The 24,592-nt window shown below is 41.9% G+C and overlaps 1 protein-coding gene across 1 annotated transcript; it reads left to right on the forward strand.

Moving 5' to 3' along the window:
- The first annotated feature begins 345 nt into the window (after window positions 1-345).
- Window positions 346-23,404, forward strand: TMEM196 (transmembrane protein 196). The gene is made up of 6 exons (XM_044429449.1): window positions 346-516; window positions 16,089-16,145; window positions 17,662-17,916; window positions 18,913-18,986; window positions 22,299-22,380; window positions 23,342-23,404. Exons 1-6 carry the CDS (start codon window positions 346-348, stop codon window positions 23,402-23,404), a joined length of 702 nt encoding a protein of 233 aa, XP_044285384.1.
- The last annotated feature ends 1,188 nt before the right edge of the window (window positions 23,405-24,592 follow it).

Below are 24,592 nucleotides of genomic sequence, written 5' to 3' on the forward strand. Positions count from 1 at the left end.
CGCCGAGCTGCAACAAAGCCAGGAAGCGCGACAGCCCGATTCATCTGCTGGGTGCGTACGGACGAACCAGGCGCCAGGGGCTGAGAAAGGGTCTCGCCCGCTTTGAGGGTCTCCGGGGTGGAGCGGAGCGTGGAGCGCGCCCTGACTCGAAGCCCCCCGCCTCAGCGCTGCCCGCAGCCTCGGCCTTCTCCGCTGGGGATATGCCCGGCTGCTGAAGAAGCCACAAAAGTTTAGCCGCGGAGGGGGCCGGCGGCCGGCTGCAGGATAGCCCTCCCGCCTCCCGGGTAGCAGGCGAATGCGCGGCTTCCGGAGCTGATCGCGCCTAGGAACGATGACCGAGCGAGGATGTGCACCAGCGGCCAGATCATCGGCAGCCTCCTGGTGCTCTCCGTGCTGGAGATAGGGCTGGGGGTGTCCAGCGTGGCCGTGGGGGCGGTCAGCTTCAGCCTGGTCTTCACCGACGCGGAGCATACGACTCAGCTGGGAGACTCTTCTCCGGTATGGAGCGGGGTGTGTGTACGTTAGCCATTTCACTCTCTTTAACTCTTGACGGTGATGATGACGATGATGTTCCGCGTGTGCACTAACGCCATTCCTTCCGTGCATGCCGCCTCTTCTCCCCGGGGTGCCTGCGTTCCTTTTGCTTTATTATTAATCGCATGATCCACACGAATAGGCGGCTTCTGCTGCTGCCGCCCCGTCCCTCCACGCAACCTTCTCCAGCCCGGCGCGCTCCGTATGAGTTGCTCCAACCTGGCGGCCTCCAGATGCATTGGACAACTCCCATAATCTGCCTACTGGTGGATAATGGGATTTATACTCCAATTCACATGGCAGGCATCAGATTGGAGAAGGCTGTGTTAATTGCTTTTAGAGCAAAATAACTTTCTTTGAAGCTTTCTTTGAAAACATCAGATTTGAAGCTTTTTCCACCTCATCCCTGGGATGCAAACAAACAGAATACTGGGCCATGCACGTGGCAATCATGAAATTTACCCTGTGATGTGGAAAGACCACACTGCAGCATTAACTTTGGTGATGGAAAGGGTGATTCAAAATCTCATTGGGGCACATCTTTGAGGCTATCATTTTGGGAAAAAGGGGATCTGGAAATTCTTGAAACATTACATCATTTTCTAGTGAACAGGGCAGAGTAGACACCTCTTGTGCTCAGGGTTTCACTAGGAACACATTCAAGTTTCCATTGGGACCTGTTCAATTTTCATTGTTTTCTTATATCATTGGATTGATTTCTTTTGCTGTAATGGTAAAACAGATATTGATGTTGTGACATCAGTGGAAGGTGGCATTGTAATAGCCAGTGTAAATGTGTTTTAAATTAACTTTATACTGTTTTTGTTGGAATTCATGAAATCTGCATTCACTGTGCTCAGTTGGGGGCCAAAGCTAGACACCTGATTCCTAAAAATATTATTTGGAACAAAGTCCTATTAAATTCAATGCCATTTCAAATAGAAGTTTTAATCCAAAAGCTATCATAGAATAGTAGAGTTGTGCTATTGCAGGACAGTAAGCCACACTATCCCATTGTCCGGATGCTTTTTCAATGTCTCTAGTGAGCCTACAACTTTCTCAGGTAATTGGTTTCATTGGCGTACTGCTCTGACAGTGAGGAAATTGTTCCTGGTGTCTAGTCTAAATCTGATTTCTTTTAACTGAAATTCATTATTCACTTCCGAAACATGTGAAGCACTAGTTCCACTACACTCAGTACTAGTCAGACTGCACCTGGAGTACTGTGTCCAGTTCCTGGCACCTAAGTTTTTAAAAGATGCAGAAAATCTAGAAAGGATACAGAGGAGGGCAACAAGGAAGATTCAGAGACTGGAGGCAAAGCCCTATGAGGAAAGATTAAGAGAACTGGGCATGTTCAACCGCAAGAAGAGAAGACTGAAGGGAGATATGATAGCACTATACAAGTACCTCAAAGGCTGTCACAAAGAGGAACGGCAGGATCTCTTTTCAGTTATTCCACAGTGCAGGGCACAAAATAATGGACTTAAGTTAAAAGGTACCAGATTTAGACTAGATACCAGAAAGAACTTCCGGACTGTCACAGCAGTATGACAATGGAACTTATTACCTGGGGAAGTTGTGAGCTCTTTCTCTTTGGAGACATTTGAAAAGCATTTGGACAGTCATCTGAATGGGATGGTGTAACTTAGTGTCCTGCAATAGCAGGGGGTTGGACTCAATGGCCTTCTGACCCTTCCAACTCTACTATTCTATGATATAATATCCTGCACTCTGGAATGGATGAGAAGAGATTCTGTCCTTTCAATTCTCATTGAAATCGATGGGTCTTTAATCTTAAATCCAGTCGGATGGCATGTGACTTAAGTTGTGGTATATGATAATATTCTTTAAAAGTTACCATGAAAGACCATGGAAATTTCAGTTGAAATTAGTGCAGGTACAATGAGGATTAGCTGATTAAGGACTTCCACTTCCATTCATACTTATATTGAGTCATAATGTATAAGGGATGTTTTCTCATTAATTAGAAAGAAAGGGAAGAAGCCTGTATAGGTTCTCATAATGTGAAATGGTTTTTTTTAAGTTTCTTTAAAATCAAAAGAGAAATAGATCAGTGCATAATATATCATTCCTTTGGATAAAAGGATAAAAATGCAAGGAAAATAATAAATGGATAATTTCCCTTTTCTTATTATTTTAAACTGAAGAGCAGTACATTCTTTTGTTTACATGTTTAAACAAAACATGTTTTGTATACTTGTATCTATTCTAAGCTAACCATGGAAATGGCAAACAACACTGAGTAATTTAGCTGAATAGAAGGAATTTCTAGAAGTCACAACAACTTCACCTGCTCATGTGGCCCAACTAGTGAACAAATGTATAAGAACATGCTGGATCAGAACAATGGCCCATTTAGTTCAGCATTCTGTTCACACAGTGGCAAAACAACTGCTCACAGGATCCTTCAAGCAGGATATGAGTGCAACAGCCCCAGGAACTGGTATACATAAACACACCATTCCTGATACTGGAGGTGGCATATAGCCATTAAAACTGGTAGCCATTGATAGGCTTCTCCATGAATGTATCCAATCCCTATTTAAAATCATCCAAATTAGTGGTTATCACTACATCTTGAGGCAATGAATTCCATAGCTTAATTTTGCATTGTGTGGAGAAATACTTCTTTTTATCTTTCCTGAATTTTCACCTATCAACTTCAAGGGATGATCCTGTTTATAGTATTATGGGAGAGGGACAAACATGTCTCATTTTCCACTTTCTGTGTAATAATTTTGAACCTCTCATGTCTCCCCTTACTCACTTTTTTTCTAAGCAAAACAATATCTGCTGTTGTAACCTTTCCTCATAGGAAAGCTGCCCCAACCCATTCATACTTCTTGTTGCCCTTTTCACTTTTTTCACAACTCTATAGTATCCTTTCCTTAGCTGTGATGACCAGAAGTGTACACACTATTCCAAGTGTGACCAAACCAGGGTTGGGATGACCCCTTCTGGAATATGTCCCTCTAGCATCCACTAACATTCTCTCATGCATGCCCTGGTCCTACAAAGTGAGCTGAGCCAAGATGAAGCCTGTGAATGCTCACAGAGCCCTGGTTGCACAACTGGAAACCTTCCCCATCAGGCCCAACCACTCAAAGAGCAGCTGCAGGACGTGGCAGAAGGGTATTGTGAGTGGACGCAGCATGTATCGTTCTTGGCAACCAACCTTCTTCCCTCTCTAGTGCAGCTCATGCCGCAAGAGCGGCACGTGTACAAACACATGGGGCTCATTTCCTGGTGAGCACCCTGAAAATGCTGGGACTGCTCGCCAGGAGCTTGGATTCTGAGCCCAGGGAATCAAATGGATTCCCACCATCAAACAGAGCCTTTCCATGTCCCTAGACCACATCGTAGTTGTGTCAAAGGCAGCTTTATTCTGAATTCATCAGAGAGCATGCTGAACATTCAATGTTAGTGCATTTTCCCACTCAGGGACATTGTATCCATAGAACTAACATGGGCTATAACCCATTGTGTACACCCATGTGAGGAGCTGTAGTTTCCTGAGGAATTATTTTATGTATTTAGATTATTTTGGGATCTCCTCTTTGCTCACCAAATGCTTGAGATGAGGTAAAATAAAAATGCAAAAAATACAGTGCATAAAAATACAAAGTCTAAAACATACCTTAAATCCAGCCATTAATGACTAAAAAGCAAAGACTAACATTAACGACTAAAATCTGGCAAAACAGCATAATTTTTACCAGTCATCTGAAGACCACTAATGGGAAGGTGAGCCTAATCTCTGGGAAGGGGGTGCCATGACTGAGGTGCTGCTACAGAAAAGGCACTACTGCTCTAGAAGGGCAAGACACACAAGAGGGCATCAAATTATCAGTGTGCATTTGGGGTAGGCACATACAAAGAACCAGAGGGAAATGGTTAATTCTGTTTTAACACCTTGTGTTTGGATGTTTCTGGGGTATTTTTGGACCTCAGACACAAAACAGCCTCTGAGAAGGCTTAATTTCAATATGAAGGACATTTGCTTGATTGAACATTTCCCCTAAGAGGTTATAAGCAGTGACAGAAGGGATTTCAGGTTTCAGCTAGTACTGGTAATTTAAGACTTATACTTTCCTGCCTCCAGGCACAATTAATTCCCATTCAGCATAACAATGTTTCAGCTTATAAACTTCAGATCAGCATAGCAATGCTTTCCTTCAGTGGGTATTTTAGTTGTTTTAATTTGATTTTACTTGAATTGACTGCTATTTCTAGCAGTCAAAAGAAACTAAAATAACCTGTAATTAATCTTCTTTTGTGACCCAAATGTGTGGGGTCCAAAAGTACCCCATCGGGCTTTTGGTTTGCATTTTTGGAACTTCTTTGTTTCTATATTTATAGAAAGAAAGGTTTGTAGAAAAAAAGGTGGATGGCTGAAATTTCCAGGCATTGCTTATTCCCCTGCAGATGATCATGTCCTAGAAGTGATAGATTGTAGGTCTACTAAGGTATGCATTACACAATAAAATGTAAGACTGGGGTAGGAAAGTCATCCCAGGATTCTGGATGACCTTTGACTTGTAATACACAGCAGAGGAAGATATTATGGATTAAAATGTTGGCATTATTGGTTTTATGGTTGTAGGCAGTCAATAAATCAATAATGGCCTATCACATTTGGGTTCACCCTGGGGTTACTATTTTTTATTTATGTATTTATGTATTTATGTATTTATGTATTTATGTATTTATTTATTTATTTATTTTTTGATTTCTATCCTGCCTTTTTCCTACAAAGGGCTCAAGGCAGCTTACATCTCCTCCTCCATCTTATCCCCACAGCAACAACCCTGTGAGGTAGGTTGGGCTGAGAGCCTGTGACTGGCCCAAAGTCACCCAGTTGGCTCCATGGCTGAGCGGGGACTAGAACACAGATCGCCCGAGTCCCAGTCCCACGCTCTTAACCACTACACCACACTGGCTGTCCTATGGTGCGACTGCAAATTTTAAGTTAAAATTTTGCACTCTTTTTAATCCCAGGGCTTTCTTACCTGTTGACACTGTGCAGTTCCATGTGACTACAGAGCTGTAAATATTTTATAAGCCAGCCTGCTCTAGAACATAGTTAACATCAGAGTGAATTAATGCAGTTATAACGATTTCAACCACAATGCTCCGTTTTGCAGATACTGCCATTGCCCAGGACAGTGCAGCCCTTCTTCTTGGGCTCTAGGGCTAGCAGGCCTAGAAGACTGAAGCCTCCAGTGAAAATAACTTCAAGGAGGCATCAGAACCAGTACACATTCTTTCTGAACTGGGCACACTAACTCAGCTGTCATATTTGATCCATCCAACTCACAGGAGGTGCTACTGGCTCCTGATACTGAGTGGACCTTGAACTTCTCTAGGGGGACCCTGAGGAACAATCCTTAGTTGGTTCCTCATTTCTCCATCCTTCACTCTCAGGAGAAGCTAGTGTCTACAGGATAACCTCCTGCCCCCACATTGTTTAATACTTAGATACAGCCCTAGAAGGACTCTCTTGACCTGACTATATACTCCTGTCCATTGCTCCCAGTGAGTGCTAGGGTAACTTTTTAGTATTCTAGTTACATGGCTGCTGTCTACCATCCTGGAATTCAGTTCCTAGAGGTGCTGCAACTGCCTGCCCAGTATAGTGTCTCCTTTCTTGAGCTATCATCCAGAGTAGAAGATGAAATCCCAGCTGGAGCAGGACACTCATATTGTAGTGCCACACAAGTACTGTGTTCCTTCCCAGTGAGGCTGACAATAACAAAATTGACAGGATACACATCAAAGAAAACTTTCCTAAGGTTTTGCTTCATAGGGATCCTATAGTTGAAAATGAGCTATGCTGTTGGCAGAAAGTATAATGTAACTGCATCCTCAAATATTTGGTTTCAAATTAAGTTGGGCAAATATCTATACTTCAAATAAATATTTGGCATAATTGCCTCCTTAATCTTAAATTGTGAACTGTACTGTTTCAGTGTGAATTCTCACCACCGTCACCACCAGTACTTTAGTTCCCAGGGAAACTGAAGTGCTGACAACTAAATAGCCCTATCTCAATGGCTTTTGGAAGAGCTTCTTCAAACAGTACATCATCCTGACCAGGTCATAAGGTGATCAGTAGTCTGACATGCCATCTGAGGTCCCCAGGTGTGTGTGTGGGAGGCATTGGGGAGATAATTTGGTACTATAAATCTTAGTGTCACTGACTATAGCAAGACTAATAACCTAACCCTAATATCAAAATAAGACCCCATTGAGATCAATGAGATTTATGTCCAGTTTACTTGGAATTGGTGCATAGCTGGCTAGAAACCAAGTGCCATGGTTTCAACTTTGAAAATTTCAGGAACCAGATGTATGGTGAAGTAGGAGGGAAGGGGAGTGGAGGGGGAATAAATACCTTGAACTTCTGAAGGGCACAAGCATCAGAGCAAAGCTGATGTATATGCACACTTCCTAAAAATAACAACACAGAAATGTAATTAAAGGCCTATGACCCACTTCTGTCTTCAAATAGCTGCAACTAGACAGAAGCCCAGTTTCACACATAAGTGGCTAAGGGGAAGGTTACTATGGAAACCTTCATTCTAAATAGCCTACTTTACATAGACTGAAACCACACACATCTCAATCACACGTATTGTTTCACCATGCACTTATATCCTACTAGGCTTCTATATAAAACATGTTCTTATTTATTTATGTATTTATTTGTTTCCAGGTACTTTTGCCCACATTTTTAATTTACATTATGCCCAAAGTGTTTAATAAAATCTAACGGCATAAACAAAATACAATGCAACAGCTAACAAACTATTGTACACTTTTATGAATTATTAACAAAGAACTATGGTCCAATAACTTGCAAGGTGCCTCAGATTATGAAGGTTATGTTGATGACAGATGCAGGAGCTCCACAGTTTTCCAGGATGGAGGATATTGTTGCAATCCAATAAGGCTGTCTAGAACACTTCACACTTGGAGGGTTCTGGGCATCCAACATAGGGCACGAGGAGTGTGAAGGGCAAGGTCACTTCTGTGCTCCTTTCATCATGCAAAACACTTAGAGGGTCAAGTTTGGCCATCCACGTGTTGCACTTTGGAGCACGAGGGAAAGTGCAAGTTGTACCAGGATGGCTTATATGCTGGTGGGGCCAGTCTCATCTGCTTCCTGCTTTCCCCTCTGGCCCCCAAAGCTTCTGGCCTCTCTCCAGGCTAGTTCTTGTGACCTTGCACCACAGCTGGTACGACCCTTTCCATACCAGATGCAAGGATGGGGTGAGGGTACTCTTAGGTCAGAGTCCCAGTTCCGAGTCCCAGTTCCAACCTTGGAAGTTGGAATTGGGACTCCTAGATTCTCTCTGCTAGCCACGGGATTGTGCTGACAAATGTATAATATATTTAAGAAGAGGGAACTGAGCAAATACAAACCATATTTGAGAGCTGGTGTGGCATAGTGGTTCACAGTGTTGGACTGGGACTTGGAAGATCTCGGCTCTAGTCCTTGCCCCCCTGTGAAGCTCAATGGGTGATTTGGGCCAGTCACTGCCTCTCAGCCTATCCTGACCCACAAGACTGTTTTAAGGACAAAATGGTGATGAATGGGTGAATGATGTGAACAGTTTTGGATTCCTTGCAGGAAAAAGGCCGTAATAAAGAATACATAAATAAATGATATTTATTTTAAACCATCAAACTAATGGTCTTAGCTCATTTTTAAATAAGCTTTGAAATAGGAGGTAAAAGATACAGTTCTACTTCTACCCACCTAAATCTTGAATCAAAATCCTTGATGGTTCTAAATTGCATAAGAAAGCACGTATTTTTAAGGCAAAACAGATGGGAAGTCAGATGGTACCTAAGATCTATGCTATGGAAAGCTTTCTCCCTTCTTTTTTTTTTCTTTTTCAATTGAAATGTGAATCTGTGAGCAAAGAAGATAACAAAATACGGAAGCTCCGATGTTCATGAATCCAACCACTGAATTCTGAATGCCTTTCTTCTTGTATTACTTGTCACCGTCATACAGTGTGAACTGTAATTAGTCTCCTGAGGTGAACAGAAAAGCTGCTAGAGTTTTGGAAATCCTCTGCTCAAACAGAATGAGCTGGTTCCCCATAGCAACGGCACAGCCAATTGCATGAGTGTGTTACCCACATAGGTGTATGCAGTTTAACCTGAGGAAGTATGCATACAATGGGTGGGAACACTCATGGGTACAGAAAGGCTCTCTCACACGTCGAAGAGCGAAGAAGAACCCTTTTATAAATGCCTGAATCATATAGGTTGTCTCCGCTCCAGGGTTTTGAGGGTCCTTGGGCCCTTCCCTCAGTAAGGCTACCTTCTCTCTCTTCTTGAGGCCTACATTTTCAGTGCCTTTCACTGTTATTGCTCTACATCCTCATCCTGGACACAGCTACCTCTTGCTTTCTTGAGAGGCAAAGAGCAAGTAGGCATTTGCTCCCTGCCACTTCTGTTGACTTGGCCACAGTGAAGGGCAGGCAAATAAGCAGGTTGTTACAAGAAAGAGGAAGATCCAGTTCAGGAGACTCTTGGCAGGGGACCTAGTGAGATGTGGACCTTGGCTGGTGCCCAGCCATGATGCTGGGCCTGTCAGGAGTGCATATATCAAACATTGCTTGAGGTAAGACTGGGAAATGCCACACCTTTTCTTCAGTCTGGCATTGCTCAAGAAGCAGATGTCATGACTGAGGATTCGTACCTTGGAACTAGAGGACTTTTCTTCTTTTCTGACATGTGTGAGGAGGCCACTGGTTCTGGGTAAGCATTGGTATTTGGAAGTAACTCTATTCCAGTTTTCCTTAAACTGGCACACTCCAGATGTATTGAATGACAATTCCCACCATCCCCAGTCAGCATAGTCAATGTTTACCCTGAATACCATTGAAAAGAGATTCATGATCTGAGCACCAGTGATGAACCCAGTTCGTATTAAGCCTAGTCTTCTCCACTCTGATTCAGTTCACATGAATATGCAGTACAGGGGCTTGTCCATTACACAGTGCAACATAGCCATTTATCCATCTTTGTATTCAAAGATTTATATCCCACACTTTTAATGCACTTGAATTATGCAGAACAGCTTGAAAGCAAGCAAAATGCCACCGTCAGTAATAAAACAACAATGCAAAAATCAAGCAGGATAGAAAGAGGCTCAGCAGATAAAAACTCTCAATGGGCTCACCATTTAAATTTTGTCTGTCCAGTACAAAAAAGCTTGAAGGAATGGGACAGAAAGTAAACAAATCTTACAAGCATGACATTCCATAATCCTGATAAGATGACTGAGAAAACTCTTCCTTTCCTCCAAGTCAACAGTGCCTCTAGCACAGGTGAGATGCAGGGAAGGGCCTTTTCATCAGATCTTGGGAGACAGGCAGGCTGAGACCAAAGGAGGTGACCCTAAGGAAGTCTTTTCCAACTTTCCGATGTTTTTCAGATGTTTGGGGCTATATCTTCCATCCGCTCCTGGTAGCATGCCTAATGGTCAGGAATGTTCCCCACTCTTGCATTAAGGTGCTTGTCTCCAAAGTTAGGGTCGCTCTTCTCAGGAACAGCCATAGCTGTAATAGAGAAGAGCCCCACCTTCATCTATCCAACTACAGATGGGCATCGATTGAGCTGGATTGGTCTACATCTGGATTCCTACCTCGACCCATGGCAGAGTCCTCCTATAATCACTTCTCCAAGAAAAACTGAAATCTTGTCTTGAGTCAGAAAACAGCTGGCCACCAATGCATTGAGTCCTGGTGTGGCACATTCAAGGTGATTTTTGGAGAATTTAGGCAAGCTGGAAAATTGCTGCTTAGCCTATCCCTATTCTCTAGTAAGTGTTCCTAAAATGTTAGTCTTAGAACGTAAGTCTAGAAATGTGCTCAAGAGTTTTGAATTTACATTAGGAAAAGATCCAGAATTCATTTGGCACTTCAATCTTACTTAATTTACCTTGAAATTAAGGGCCACGACTGCCATCCCAGTAAGCATGTGATCAAGGATCCACAAACTTTTTGGACTTGTGGGCACATTTAGGAATCTGAGAAAGTACTTCTTGTGACTCCCAAAAGTGATTCTCATGGAGGATATAACTAGTCACATCATAGCTTCATTAGCAGCAGGAGGAGAAGGATTTCCTAGCCCTAATATGGAAAACCAGTGGGCAATTTAATTCAGATTATTTAACCAATGTTGGATCCAGGAAATGCCTTTTTCAAGATGAAAGGCTCTGGTCCCACTGCAGGGTTTGGGGGAATTCCTCCCTCCAGTTCTCACACCATACAACTCACCTCATTCGGCTCTCTCATTTTCCAGGAGCTAAAGAGGCTACACAGGAAGCTTTTGTTCCAGTTTGTCATGATTAAAATTTCATGCCAGTCAAAAAACAAAGTGAAGCGAGATGAAAAGAATGATGACAAAAACCTTGCTAAAAATTCTAGAAAGCACAGGAGAGGCTCTGGAGGGTGATGGCATTGGGGAAAGGCCCTGCAAAGGTCCATGTAGGAGGGATCAGGACAGCTCCAAAGGGCCTTCTGTGGAGAAGCCCACAGGCCCTGTCCTGTCCATGCTGAAGCCTGATGGATGGCTTGAAAAGGCAGAAATAGTATCTTCTCTCAGAGGTTACCTGGGTGGCTCCTTTTGGCCATCCTCCGTCAGCTTTCCTAGCCTATTTCCCTTTGGATGTGGTGGTCAGAACGGCAACTTCCAGCACCCCAGCCAACCCCGGCCATGCTAGCTGCAGTGGAGAGACGCTGTAGCCCAGTGTGCCTGGAGGGCAACAGCTTGCGGAAGGCTGTTCTGTGCTCAGTGCCTCTTTCTCCAGCCTGTTGTTGATGCATCATATTTCTGTCCTGTCTTTCTGAGCTATCCGAGGCTGTAGAGCCATGTCTACCCGCTGATGAGGAAACGGCTGGGGAGGCACAATGCTATTGCACTCATGACGGGCTTGTGGGTGCCCGTGAGCAGCTGCTTGGCCACTGTGTGAACAGATTGCTGGACCAGACGGAGTCTTAGTGTGAGCCAGCCAGCCTCTTCGTATACTTTTGTATATACGAGTAGCAAAGAAATTGCCTATGGAGAAATATGTTGCATTTCCCCTACTTTTGAGGGAGTGAAAGGTGAGAGGTCCAAACGGATCAGAATGCAGCAACCCATTTTCCAATGGTCTTGCCAAGTGTTCTCTTTCCAGTAGAGTCATAGGCGCTGGCAAGTGGCATTTGTGCAGACCATGAGTTACGAGTATGTCTGAGGGTGGAATTGCATGGTTAGCAGCCACACAATGTTTTTATTTTGTTGACAATTTGTCAGTGTGGTGGCTCTGATTTTCATCAGATTCACAAGGCACAGGAATCTGTTAATGTTTCCATGCCCAGCCACTTTCCCAGCAAAAATCTCACCTTCTTCATGCTGCAGTGAGACTTAGGTAGAAGAAGAGAAGGAGAAAGTGGATGAAGGCCTCTTCTGTCTCAAGGTGGAATCGTTGCTGAATGGCCATGATTCCAATTTTTTCATCACCTGAATTTCTCTTCAGATTTTGCTATTGAGTATTATCTGGCCTAGGTCTGGCCTAGACCTTTTTATTTAAGCAGCATTTTAAATGTTAATACTATTGAATTTTATTTGGCCAGGGCGGCTTATTTTATTCTAATGTATATATTTTAATTGTTATTGTCTTAATTTATTGTTGTGAGCCGCCCCGAGGCTTCGGCGAATGGGGCGGCATAAAAATGTTTCAATAAATAAATAAATAATAAATAATGAAGTGGAACCAATATACTAGGAAGTGGGACCCCGAGGCATTTCATTTTCCCCCTAAGTTTCAGGCAGCATTTGCTCTCTATAGACAGTTTTGTGCCACTTTTGGGTGCCTTCCATTCTTTCTCCATGGGCTCAAAGTCTGCTCCCGCTCCCCTAAAACAAAACTATCTTCTTGATGTGTTCATGTTTGTGATTGCTTCAATTTGTACACAAGCAATTTGTACACAAGCATTAATAGAACCTTGATGCATGTGCGTGTGCAGTGTTGATATATGTGCCTTTGCACACTGGTGGCAATATTCGCCATTGCTCCTTTTTGCACGCACAGCCATTTGTGTTCAGGAAGGCCTTTGGCGCAGCAGCTGCTCTGTTGTTAAAGGGCTTTTTAACTGGTTGGTTGATTCTTATTTCCTTTATTGCTGCATTTTCATTGATGTATTGTTAAGTTACAATCTTCATGAATATATTTTAGTCTGTTTTTTATCACTAGCCATGCTCATTTTTTGGGGGAAAAAGTACGCTATAAGTTGCTGCTGGGATGAGTCTGGCGTACTGCTAAACCACAGTTGGAAACTTCTTGCTGCTTGCCCTGGAGACTCAGGGGCATTCTCCCCTCACCATTGCCACCAGGGCCAACACTTTTAAAAACCTGCTGCATTTCTCAGACATGGGTTCCTGCCATCATCTGTGACTCCTCCAGCAATGATGCTGGTTGAATCAGTTCACTTTGCTTCAAAAACAAGAGGGTAGGAGTTGTCGGGCAGAAAATTATTATAACCATCTTTGCTGGATAGGAAGACCAATACCAAGTTGCACCAAAGGATGCTGGTACAAAGAAGTAATAATGACTGTTGTCCCTTATTTTGAAAAGATGTAGATTGGATCTGTCTCCACCACTGGCCAGAGAACACCCAGGCCTCCCTATTTAACTGCAGAGGTGTGGAGAGAATAACTAAAGAATGCTAACAAGGGGAGGGGGGAATGCCCTGCCCATGTTCTTACCATGCTTACCCTAGTGAAGTTTCGACTTCTGGTGATGTTTCCTTCTGCAGAGATGAGAACTCCATTAGAGCAGTTCGCTTTTGGAGACTTATGGAACCTGGTGGTTTTCTGAGCTTGCTGGATTTCCCAGCAAATTAATCTCATGATCGTGTCAAGGACTGCCCACTGAGAAGACTGTAAATGCAAACTGTGAGATTGACAGTCTACAAGAAGCACACCCTACCATTGTGGTATGGGGGTGAGGGCAAAAAAGGCCCATTTGGGATAGTTGCCCATCATGGCTAATTAAGGCTGGAGGAATTGCTTGGTGAGTTGAGAGTATAGTAAATACATTACTGTAGGAAAGAGCAGGGACTGCTGTCTTGAAGAAAGTAATAACCCAACTGCTTCTGAAGACACCCTTTCAGGATCCAAGGAATTATGAATGTTGGTAGAAACCTAGTTGTGACTACTTAGGTGAGCTGCAAGTATTCTTGGATGAAACTGACCATCGAGACATGTTCCAGTCTGGATCCACAACCAAGACAGTCTTTTTCACCCTGCTGGATGATCTTGTTAAGAGAAGTACAAGGGAAGTGTAATTTTGCTTTTCTTACGTAGCTTTTGATACTGATCATCATAGCTTTCTAGACCAGCTCCATGGGATGGGTATCGGGGAAAAGCTTCTAGGTGGTTCTACTCCTGTCTGTGGCATCATTCTCAGAGAATGGCTTATGCTAATTTACATCATTTGTAATCTGCCAGAGAACATTGGCCATTGGGTGGATCAGAAATGTAATAAAAATATTTACATGAAATAAAAATATAGCATAGAGGCTAAATTTGAAATAATGTAACCATAAATACAATACTTTTCATTTTATTTATTTATTTAAAACTTTTATATACCATTCCATCACTGATGTCTCGGGACAGTTTACAACAACAGTCCTCACAACTATACTGTGGGGCCTGTGATCAGTTCAACCCATGTGCCTTCCTCAGTCTGCTGATCAGGTGTTAAGCTGTTGATGGGCAACTTTCCTCCTTTCTCTTCTTATAATTTATTTTGACACCTTATCTAGCTTGGACCATGGCTAGGACCATGCGGTTGAACAAATATGTCAAATAAAGGACTGTCATCTGATAAAATTTCAAACAGTGAGTTGTATTTCTGGGTTGTAATATTTGTGCCCAGAGACCTTTGGCTGTTGGGTAGCATGGAAATGAAGTAAATGAAATAAACCTAGGACCCTTGGCCACCCTAAATGATTTCTGATGGATCCACCCCCAACAGTCAATTTACACAGAAAGGAGTGCCTGAAAGCTAGGCAGAAGAAAGACCATCCTTATGGGGCCCATGACTGGTTACATACATCAGTTTATCATGCATTCCACCCCACCCAAGGCTTCAACTTGAATTTGTCGATTCGGTGGACTTGTGCTGAGCAATCAGTTGGTGGGATACTCACATGAGGACATTGGCTTGCATTCATGTGTCTGGCTCCTCAGCATCTCCAGGTAGGAGAATGGCTTCTAGTCAATGCTGACAATGCAAATCTAAATGAACAGATGGTTTGACTCAGCGGAAGCACCTTCCTATGCTCTTAAGTATGCAAAATTGAACATGTTGAACAAAACAAATGACACATTTGAATATTAAAGTTGGCAGAAAAGTTATCTTGATTTTCCAGTAAGTAATGATTCTGGCTTAGAGGCTATTGACAGCATCTAAACCTGGTGATGTGATAAAAAGAGCTAAAAAAATAAAGGGAAAGCGTGGGAGGGAAGGATTGAATGTGTCAATTTTTCTTTTCAAATAATTGCATTCTGAAGTGAATCCGAAAGATGTTCTGAAACAGAAGAATTTTCTGGTAGTAAATTAGAGAAGGGTGAGTCAAACTGAGTTTGCTTGAATTACCTGTGTACAAACTGACCAAGAAAGTCAGATATGAAGTGTAATCTATGCGTGTATACTTGTATTCAGTGGTGCTTATTCCCAAGAAGATGGGTTAAGATTACAGTCCTCATCCTGAAATCTGCATTTTTAGCTTTAGATTTTGAGTTTTACTTTCTGAATTTAATATTCTTCTTTTCAAAGTACATGTTCATTTTGATTCTATTGGCTCATGCTTGACCTGTAGCATTTGGTTGGCCTTTTCACAGTATTATTTTTGTACTTGTTACCATTCTTATCACTAGTTCCAGTTTCAGAGATCCCATTGCCTATCACAGGGGTGCAAAAAGTTTGACCGTGCAGTACACCAGAACTGCTTCTACCGTCACCACTGAAAAAAGTCTGGTGGCACTACCTGGCATTTTCCATGCTAGCAACATAATTCCTTCCTTATCTCTGATAATTTAGCAAATGGCTAGCAAAAGACACCACAGACATTCTACACCTAGCACTATGCTAGTAATCATCAAAGGTCAGAGACAAGAAGAGGATTCCCTTGCCAGGTTCATTGTTTTGACAACACTTCAGAGGCAGACTGGAAAACCTTCTGGACAAGGACAATATTTTTGTAGCAATAGTTAATAATACTTAAGTTGCAAGAGATGTCCTGCCCTAGCAGCCAGTCATAGTTGATCCTGAAAATAAGATTTGAAGAAACAGACTTTCTATGTTGTCTTGACTATACAGAGGTTTGGCTGAACTTGCTTTTGAAAGTGTAATCTTATAATTTAGATATAGCTGCAACTATGATAATGAATTTTGCATTACTGTTACCTACAGCACAGCAGAGTTTAAATTATGAAATACATTCTTCTTCTCATTACAGTTTCTGCTTTGTGGAGTATGCGGAATACTGTGTGCCAAAAAAAAATCAGGACTTATTGTAAGTTTTTGCATGACTTCCCTTATGTACCATTAGCAGAAGTGCAAATCAATGCATGCTTTGAATTCTTTACTGCCAGGTCCCTATTCTATCACCACCAAAATGTTTTAATAAATAAATAAATAAATAAAAAGAAAAGGTAGGTTTCAGGATCCATCAGGAAATGCGTCAAGCAGATTACACAGTGTGCATGGATCTCATCATAAACAACATGTGAAAGGATGGAGAACATGGACTGAATCATTCTGCATGTTTGTTGGGCTGGGGAAGGTGCTCAGAAAATATTGCCCAATATGGACTTACAGATGCAGGAAAGGTGAATAATAAACTGGCTGTAGTACACCCCCATCTCCACCACAGAGTAGCTGACATAGTGAATAAAACAAAGCATACGAGTGTGAAACACAATAGTTGGAATTTGGTGAAGATAGTGGCAGGGCAGAGAAAGGGAGAAGAGTTTCTGCCCTCCCTTCTCCTTATATTCCATCCTACAAGTCTCCACAGGTGGGTCATCCAACTGCATCTCTCTCAGTATGGCTGTCAGAAACACCAACCTTAGTTGCTTCCACTATTAAAGCAATTCTATTGCTTTAAAGTGAGGCTCTAATGGAGGCAGTCATTTTAGGCTTTCCTGCAAAACCCTTTTAATAAACCTCTGCTTGTGTCTACATGGTCATGTGAAACTATGACTAGGATTTGGACAAGCAAGGAAAAGATGAGAAATTGCATTGGATAGAAAGGAAGTCAAAGAGCGAAATAGAGTCCTTCTCTGCTCTTATGTTTCTCCTCTTCAGTATTTGAAGGAATGGGACTTTCCAAAAACACTGGTCAGTTTTTCTAGGTTGGTTGCTCTAGTACTGTGCATTCTTGTCCAAGTTACTTTGCTAAATAGACAATCTGAGGTCATTCAACTGTGCAATTCCTGGCATGTTGTATGCTCAATTAAAAGTAACCTCTGATGGAACTGAGTATGTGATTAATCCAGAATGGAATAACCTTGGACAGACAACCGTTTCCTAGTCTGATTTATCTGGCTGACACACAAAAGGTGTAGTGATCTTTGTATAGTGCACTTGTTGAAAGTTCTTTATAAGTAGTACGTATGTCTTTCACAGTTTCTGTGTGCTTTTTAACATGTTCTGTGTAAATAGAGTTCTGCACAGAGTTCACTATATTTACTCTGCCCTTAAATGTAGAGTAAATATAGGGGTGGCTGATGACTCCTATATCAGTTAGTCTCCTTATCCTTTTGGGTAATGGGGCTGCATACAAGTCAAATAATTAAACAAATAAATAATTCATTATAGCCTTTCTTCATAGGAGCTATGGATGATGCTGAATTCCGCTCCCAAAATAGGCTCACTGCTATGGAGCACCATGGCTAACTTCTGTAAAGTCAGAACAACAGCTGCAATGGATAAGGAGCCCCACCAGCTTCCTCTAGAGGCAGCTCTCAATTGTCTTTTCCTTCAGAAAATGCCATGATAATAATGCGATTTCTCTTGTCTCCTACCAGATGATACTTTTCTCAGCCTGCTGTATCTGTGGACTAATTGGAGGAATATTAAATTTTCAGTTCCTTCGAGCTCTGACCAAGAAATCCCCATCTCTCTATCCATTGCATCTCACCTCCATGTCTCTTGCATGTATTGGAATTGGGGGCTGCACTCTGTCTTCCTGGCTCACCTGTCGGCTAGCCAGCTATGAGCAAAGAAGAATGTTTTCGGAAAGGGAGCACTCGCTGCATCACTCCCACGAAATGGCAGAGAAAGTAAGTTCAGCTCGTTTCCTGATCCTTCCAAAACAACTCTGTGTTCTAATATAGGGAGTTGGCAGGAGGGAGGAATTCAATTTTCAGCTTTAAAAGTCACCCGGAAATCAACACGCTTCTCTTGGGCTGAAGCTTCATTCTGCTACAGGAAACTATATTTAGCTATGTTATCCTTTGCAATGCACCCATTTCAGTAAAATGCATCCATTATCTGCATCATTCCATTATATAACTCTATCCAAATGCTTTGCCACTAAATATAGCACTCACAAAATACCTGAATGGCTGCTTAATTAATGGATCTCTTTTCTCTCTCCACACCTCACTGCTTAATATTATTAAATTCTTTTACATTCCCATTAAGTCGTTTGTGAAAGAGGGAGATAACCATATTAACATGATGTAGGAGGTGAAACTACACAGTGGGGAATCACTGACCTCCCCTCAACTCACCCCCACCCCCCCAACACAGATTTATTCCTAGAGAATGCAAAACCTGCTTCTCAGGGAGAAGGTTCTACCCAAGCTTTGCCTGACAAATTAAATTATGTACTTTAAATGTGCATATGGCATCTAATCCTCCCCCAGTTTTTATTCTACAATAGAGGAACATGCCTGGTCTGGATCTTAAAAGTCCCTGCCCCAGACTCCCTGAACCACTTCCTAATCTGGATCTACGTTAGAGAAAAATGAAAAACAAAAAGAAGCTGTTGGAAGAATACACATATTTAAAGTAGTCACCCTTGTGATGCTTTGCTCTGAATGGGCTGGGAATTCTTACTGTGGAGCACATTCAGGCATCTGATCTCCTCTGTGCATTCTGCTAAGATCCAGTCCAGTGAAAGAAACATTGCAGGAGGCCATTGATTGTGTACCTTGTCTTGAAATATTTAGTGAAGCATCCACTTTTGTGCAGTTCTGTGTACTTTATACTTATAAAGCGTATTTGATGTGCATCTGTTGTGCTTTATTTATAACTTTCATGTTTTATGTTAGAGATTGAGGGGTATTGAAATAACTGACCTGCCCAGCTGCCCTGTGGTTCCTCCAACACCAGAGTTACCTCCAAGGTATGCTGCCTTCTAGAGAGCTGCAATGCTTTTATGTGACTGTTGGAAGTGTCTCTTCTTTGAAAAATTCATAATCGATTTTAGTTCTTGCTTTGAGGTCACTCGCAGAAGTCTTCATTAATAGGAAATAGTATAGAGAACAATACACAGTGTGATAATAGACTTGGAAGTATGTTCTTCACTTAAAATATTGATGTCTTGCTATTGGCATACAAATGATCTCTGTTGGGAGTATCCCTAGGTCGCCTTGCATCTCGCTAAACAGCACTTTCACATCTCAGATTCACACTGTTCTTCCACATAGTTATAGATATATAGTCATGAGAAAAATATTTCAGTGAAAAAGTAGCTGTCAGGGCTTACACAATGTGACAACCCACAGTGAGTGACAAGCCATGATGGGTTGTCATGTCATGTAACCTTGGAGCAATTCCCACAGCATAGCTTGTTTGAAGACAACAAACCACCCTGAGAAGCCATGGGTTGTTGTACTGATGCTGGATGCAAAACTGGACCAATGTTCAGGACTGGTACCTCTTGCACTTTGGCAGCAGGTACCTCCTGGGACATTGCCTAGGGCCCTTTCTGGAGCCCTGTAAGTGTTCAGATATGCACATGTAGAAGACTGGAAACATTTTTTTTAGTGAGTAACTATTTACACATGTTAGTGAGACTTCCCCTGGAAAAACGGGCTACAACCATAGGGATTCCTTCCAAATCACCACTGAGTGCTTTGAATGGGCTTCAGTGGCAGTCCAAATGGAGACTGTAAAAGCTGTACTTTATGATCTCTGAAAAAAGGAGGATGGGGAAAAGCCACAGAGAGCCAAAAATGGGTTGCAGTTGCAGAGGGGAAACAAGTCAGTCCTGCAGCAGGGACTCATGGAATACCTGTGGGATCACTGGAGTGCAGCAAGGGGGTAAACAAAACATAGCGTGCCTGTCAGAAGCATCATGGATTGTTCATACAACAACCAATATCTCATGGATGATTGCCCGTTTCAATTGTTGTGCTGTGCAAACTTGCTCAAAGTTCATAGTGAATGAGAAGTGAAGTTCAAATACCTAAGTTGTAATCGGATAATGCAAAGGCGCTAAGACTTTTGCTCATTAGCAAACCAATCATATGCAGTTATTGTTAAATGTTCTATTGAATCTTCAATGTGCTAAGTGCCTTAAAAGCACTTAATTTATTCAAACTCTCACATGAGCAGATTTATTGGGAGCTTGTTTATGTGATTTATGTCTCTTGACTCAGTTTCAGTTTGAACTTGTTTATAGAATGAAAAGCTACATCTGCATCAGGAAAAAAAGCTACAACAAGGAATGTATAGCTTAAAATACAGGGGGTGTTAAAATGTATATACATTTTAAAAGATGTTATCTATGTATTACTTTTGAAGTTGAATTGAATTACAGTAGCAATTTGTAGTATGATGTTTGCTCAAAAGATGGCAATAATCAAATTAATCCTAGTGTCACCATACAGCAGTTTTTAATACAGGTTTTTTTTTCCTTTCTTAAAATCTGTATACATTTTTGGCACCCTCTGTATATACATTTGCAAACACAACAAAGCAAAAAAGGGAGAAAGGAAGGATGCAACACTTCCATTCCATGCACAGCAGTAATAAAAGTGGAGCACACAGATAAATTTCCTTTCCTATGCAATTGACCGCTGTAGGAGATGTACTCAAACGTTGCAAGAGCAGAAAGCTCTTTAGTCTCTGAGTGACAGCTGTGAGCATGTTTCCTTCCAAGCTTGAAGTAAAAGTTGCTTTGTGGCTAAAAGGGCTCTCAGTATCCACTTCTGTTATCCCTCTGTTAATCCCCAAATAATAGGGATGTAGTTTAGAAGTATGTGGGCATCTGAGGTCATCACAGATTTTTCAAGAACAAAATGTGTATGCTTTATATGACTTCCATGACACGGCCACATCATATACCCCAATCAGGCATTTTCAGTATATCACCAACACCTATAAGAGCTAGCCAGCTTCTTCCTCTATTCTATCCAATATACGTGCAACATCCATTTTTGTTTTATCAAAGTCCATTTTAAATAGTATATAAGGAAGTTAAGACAACTTTGAATTGAGTGGACTCCATGGACTGTTCCAAGTCCATGAATGCTGTAGCTGAATGTGCTGCCAACTAGCTCAGTCAGTAAATGATATCTAATCTGCAATACTGACAGTGATATATATATATATATATAATCATCCATTGATGTTAATTGATCTAAAGTATAAATTCCACTATCAGCCCATCTCCTGCATGTGAAAAGCCATCTCTTCATTTTCAACACTGGATTCTCCCAAAAGTTAATTTAGCATGAGACTCTGAATCAAACTGCAACTGATGAGACATCCTATTCCAAACATCTCCTATTGCTAAAATTGTCAATGGAGTGCATTCTTCTCTTGTTAATGCACTCGGGACACAATCCCATGGCCTTCCACATCACCCGGGGGACCACAGGACTTTTCAGAGTAGCAGCATTGTTGGAACTCAAAAAGTGGAGCCCCCACCCCATCCCCTTCATGGCTGGCATGGGAATAATCACACTGGCTGCCTATCCGAGAGCACAGATACCCCTTAGAGAGAGAAATGGATGGGGCAGGATGTGTGGTGGGTGGAGGCTGGGGCCATATCCCTCTGCTAATTTCTACTGGCTTCCCATCCTTCTTCCCTCCCCATCACTTTACCTAGATGACTGAAGATGGCCAGCTAGAGAAAAGGCACAGGGTGAGGTGCAGTGGAAATCACTGCACTTCACTTTGACTACTGGATACACAGAAGCCTCTGACTTTGGAGACTTATATGCATAGGTGGGGGAAGACTGTCATTGTCTTTGTCTCCTAAAGTAGCATTTAGGTGCAGAATAATCAGGGGTCCTTCCCCTCCCCTGCCCCATCCCTGCAAATTCTGATACGGACAGTACTCAAACATTACAGTAAAACACAATAACTTTGAAGGAAGTACAAGAATAAACTAAACTAAAATTCCCTGGTACATTGTGCTGATAATGGAAAGAAGGCAAAGGAGAAGGTACGAACTTTTGACAGCAGCCCCACTTTTTAGCCACTGAAAAAGATTTCATTTTCTCTGCTCATGTAAACAAGCAAACAATAATTACGATTTTATAAACACAGAAACTTAAACTGAGGAAATGCCTGATCATGATAGTGATGATTCCTGAGCTCTACTCCGAGATGTAATTCATGGCTGGTACAGGCTTTCATTAGCAACATCTGTTGGTGCTTCATAGCTAATGGGATGTGAGTTTACTCATCTCACTCTCTTTCCCAGGAGACAGGTGTCTACATCACCACACCCCCACCACAACCGACAATATCTGGCACCCTATCTGGAAATCCCAGCAGAGACCAAGGTATAAGTGATTGTGGAGATTCAACTGTGATTCCTTTCATAATTAAAATGTATGCTCCATGTCCTTCTTACGGTGCAATCTTGGTAGGAGCAGGGCAGATTAACAGGAGGAAACGGCCTGGGGAAAGCATTTTTGCTACTATTTGTTGTAAAAGGGACTTTTCAACCCTGACATTGTCTTGGTTCCTGTGCTACCAGCTATCTAGAAGCATCAGTGAGTGAAGAAAGAACAGGGGCCCTATTGCTGTAAGGAGGCATGGAACAACCAGGAAAGGGATCCCAACACATGGGAGTACTGGGTGTGAGGAACCAAGGAGTCAATAGGCCCAAGTCCAGATGGAAAGTACGAGTGGGTGAGTCATTACAAAGTAGATGAGTCCATCAGGATCCAGGGAGAACTGGAGCTTGAGGGCTGCAACAAAAAGAAGGTGAAAGCCAAGAAACGTTCCAGTTCGTTTGAGAGCTGTTTGACCCAAGAAAGCTGTGATGGATTTATTGTATTTCACTTTGTGGTTCACATTTTTCTATGCCACATTAAAGGCCTAAATAAAAGCCACAAAGTCTGGAGAGAAGAGTCGAAAGGCCAACCAGGCCACTGAGTTTCATGATCCATTGCAAGGCTGCAAGGTTACAGGTCTTCAACACAGGACTGCTGCAGATTATGCTGGAATGGCTAAGGCTGGCATCCAAAAGAATCTTGTGCTGCTCTCCTGCATAACATAAGCGTCATTTTGCTGCATTCTCATGCAATCAGCTTGCATTCTGACACATCACATTATGGCTGTATGTGCATATAGTTCCCACAGATGCTGGCAAGGATAAGCCATCTACAACCTGGGGGGTGATTTCTGACTTTGTCCTCCACGTGAGTGAGCTAGAGTTGCTACTTTACTTAGAACTGTACTGGATAATCAGCAACGTGTAACACCTTTAATGATAATTACCCATTTTAATTCTTACAGGAAATGACGGACAATATGTGCAATGGAGGACCACATCTAATTTATAATGGAAGAGCATACTGAAAGGTTTACAGTGTTCAAAGAACAACTAATTTCAGGATCCTCCACAAGAGAAACACTATTAGATGCTAGCAACTGTGAGAGAAGATGTTAAAAATGATGTGGCTTTTATTTGCAATAAAGTTACAGCTCAAAAGCAAACAAAACAGCACAGTTGCATCTCCGTTCAGAGGTTTGCTTTGATTTTCTTTCGCATTATTTGAAGATAATTTACTGCATATTTTGAAGATACCCAGTAATTATTGCATCTCTAATATTTTCTTCTTTTTGACTGAACATGTTGTCATAAATGTGATCGTATTTGAAACTGACTTTGCAGACTCTACTCAGACTCTCCTTAAAAAGATTTTTTGGAATTCAAAACAACAATAAAATAACCCATGCATTTGAAGATGGAAAGGGTTGAACCAATGGATTGTAAAGAATGGAAATTAGACTTGAACGGCTTGCCTCTCCTAGGCAGAGGCTAATAAATGGATTATGAACCTGCTGCTACAATACTGATGTCTTTGTTTTGAAAGACAGAATGCTTTATGGATGCCATAAGTCAAAACCTGAACAATGCCTTGCTGTAAAGAAACTGTAAATACTTTGAATTTGTGAAGTATATTTCATAATTTGTTCATAAAAGACATCAAGTAAAATGAAACCTAAAAATGTGATTGTGGTTATAGTTTTGATTTTTGAACAATTTTTGAAACCCAATGTGAGAAACATACACTGATAATTCTGGCTTGCTTGTCCTCTTGATCAGGTGTAAGGGGCTATCGTTACACCTGATCAAAAGCTATACCAGCCAAAATACTCTGAAAGCATTTAGGATAGGGATTAAACTCATGGCCCAGGAATCAGACGTGGCCTCACCAAGGCCTTAGCTGTGCCCTTCATGGGAGTGCCCAGAGAACCATTTTGACTAATGGGTAGTGTAGAAATTAAATAAATGAATAAACTAATACAGGGGCAGCATTCAGGTGGGCAGGCAGCCTTCCCAGTCTACAGAGTAGTATAGCCTTTATCATATAGCTTGGAACTACTCATATATGAGGATGACAGCCTTCAAGCGCTATATACCATAGCACGGGCAGGCCATGGTTGGAAAGAAATATATTAAAAAGATATCCCTTCTTCATTCCCTAGTACTGGAACTCACTACCTACTGCCTCACAAGCCTCGAAAAAACTACAGCATCTG

This window comes from Varanus komodoensis, unplaced genomic scaffold (assembly GCF_004798865.1).
Source record: "Varanus komodoensis strain SLA01 unplaced genomic scaffold, ASM479886v1 scaffold2, whole genome shotgun sequence".
NCBI classification, from domain to species: domain Eukaryota; kingdom Metazoa; phylum Chordata; class Lepidosauria; order Squamata; family Varanidae; genus Varanus; species Varanus komodoensis.

Bases quoted from the DNA above. Each gene is read 5' to 3' on its own strand.
- TMEM196 (XM_044429449.1), top strand. From the start codon at position 346: ATGTGCACCAGCGGCCAGATCATCGGCAGCCTCCTGGTGCTCTCCGTG. The intron at 18,987-22,298 runs GTATGCTGCCTT...TCTCTTTCCCAG, and splicing joins ACACCAGAGTTACCTCCAAG to GAGACAGGTGTCTACATCAC. The intron at 22,381-23,341 runs GTATAAGTGATT...TAATTCTTACAG, and splicing joins AAATCCCAGCAGAGACCAAG to GAAATGACGGACAATATGTG.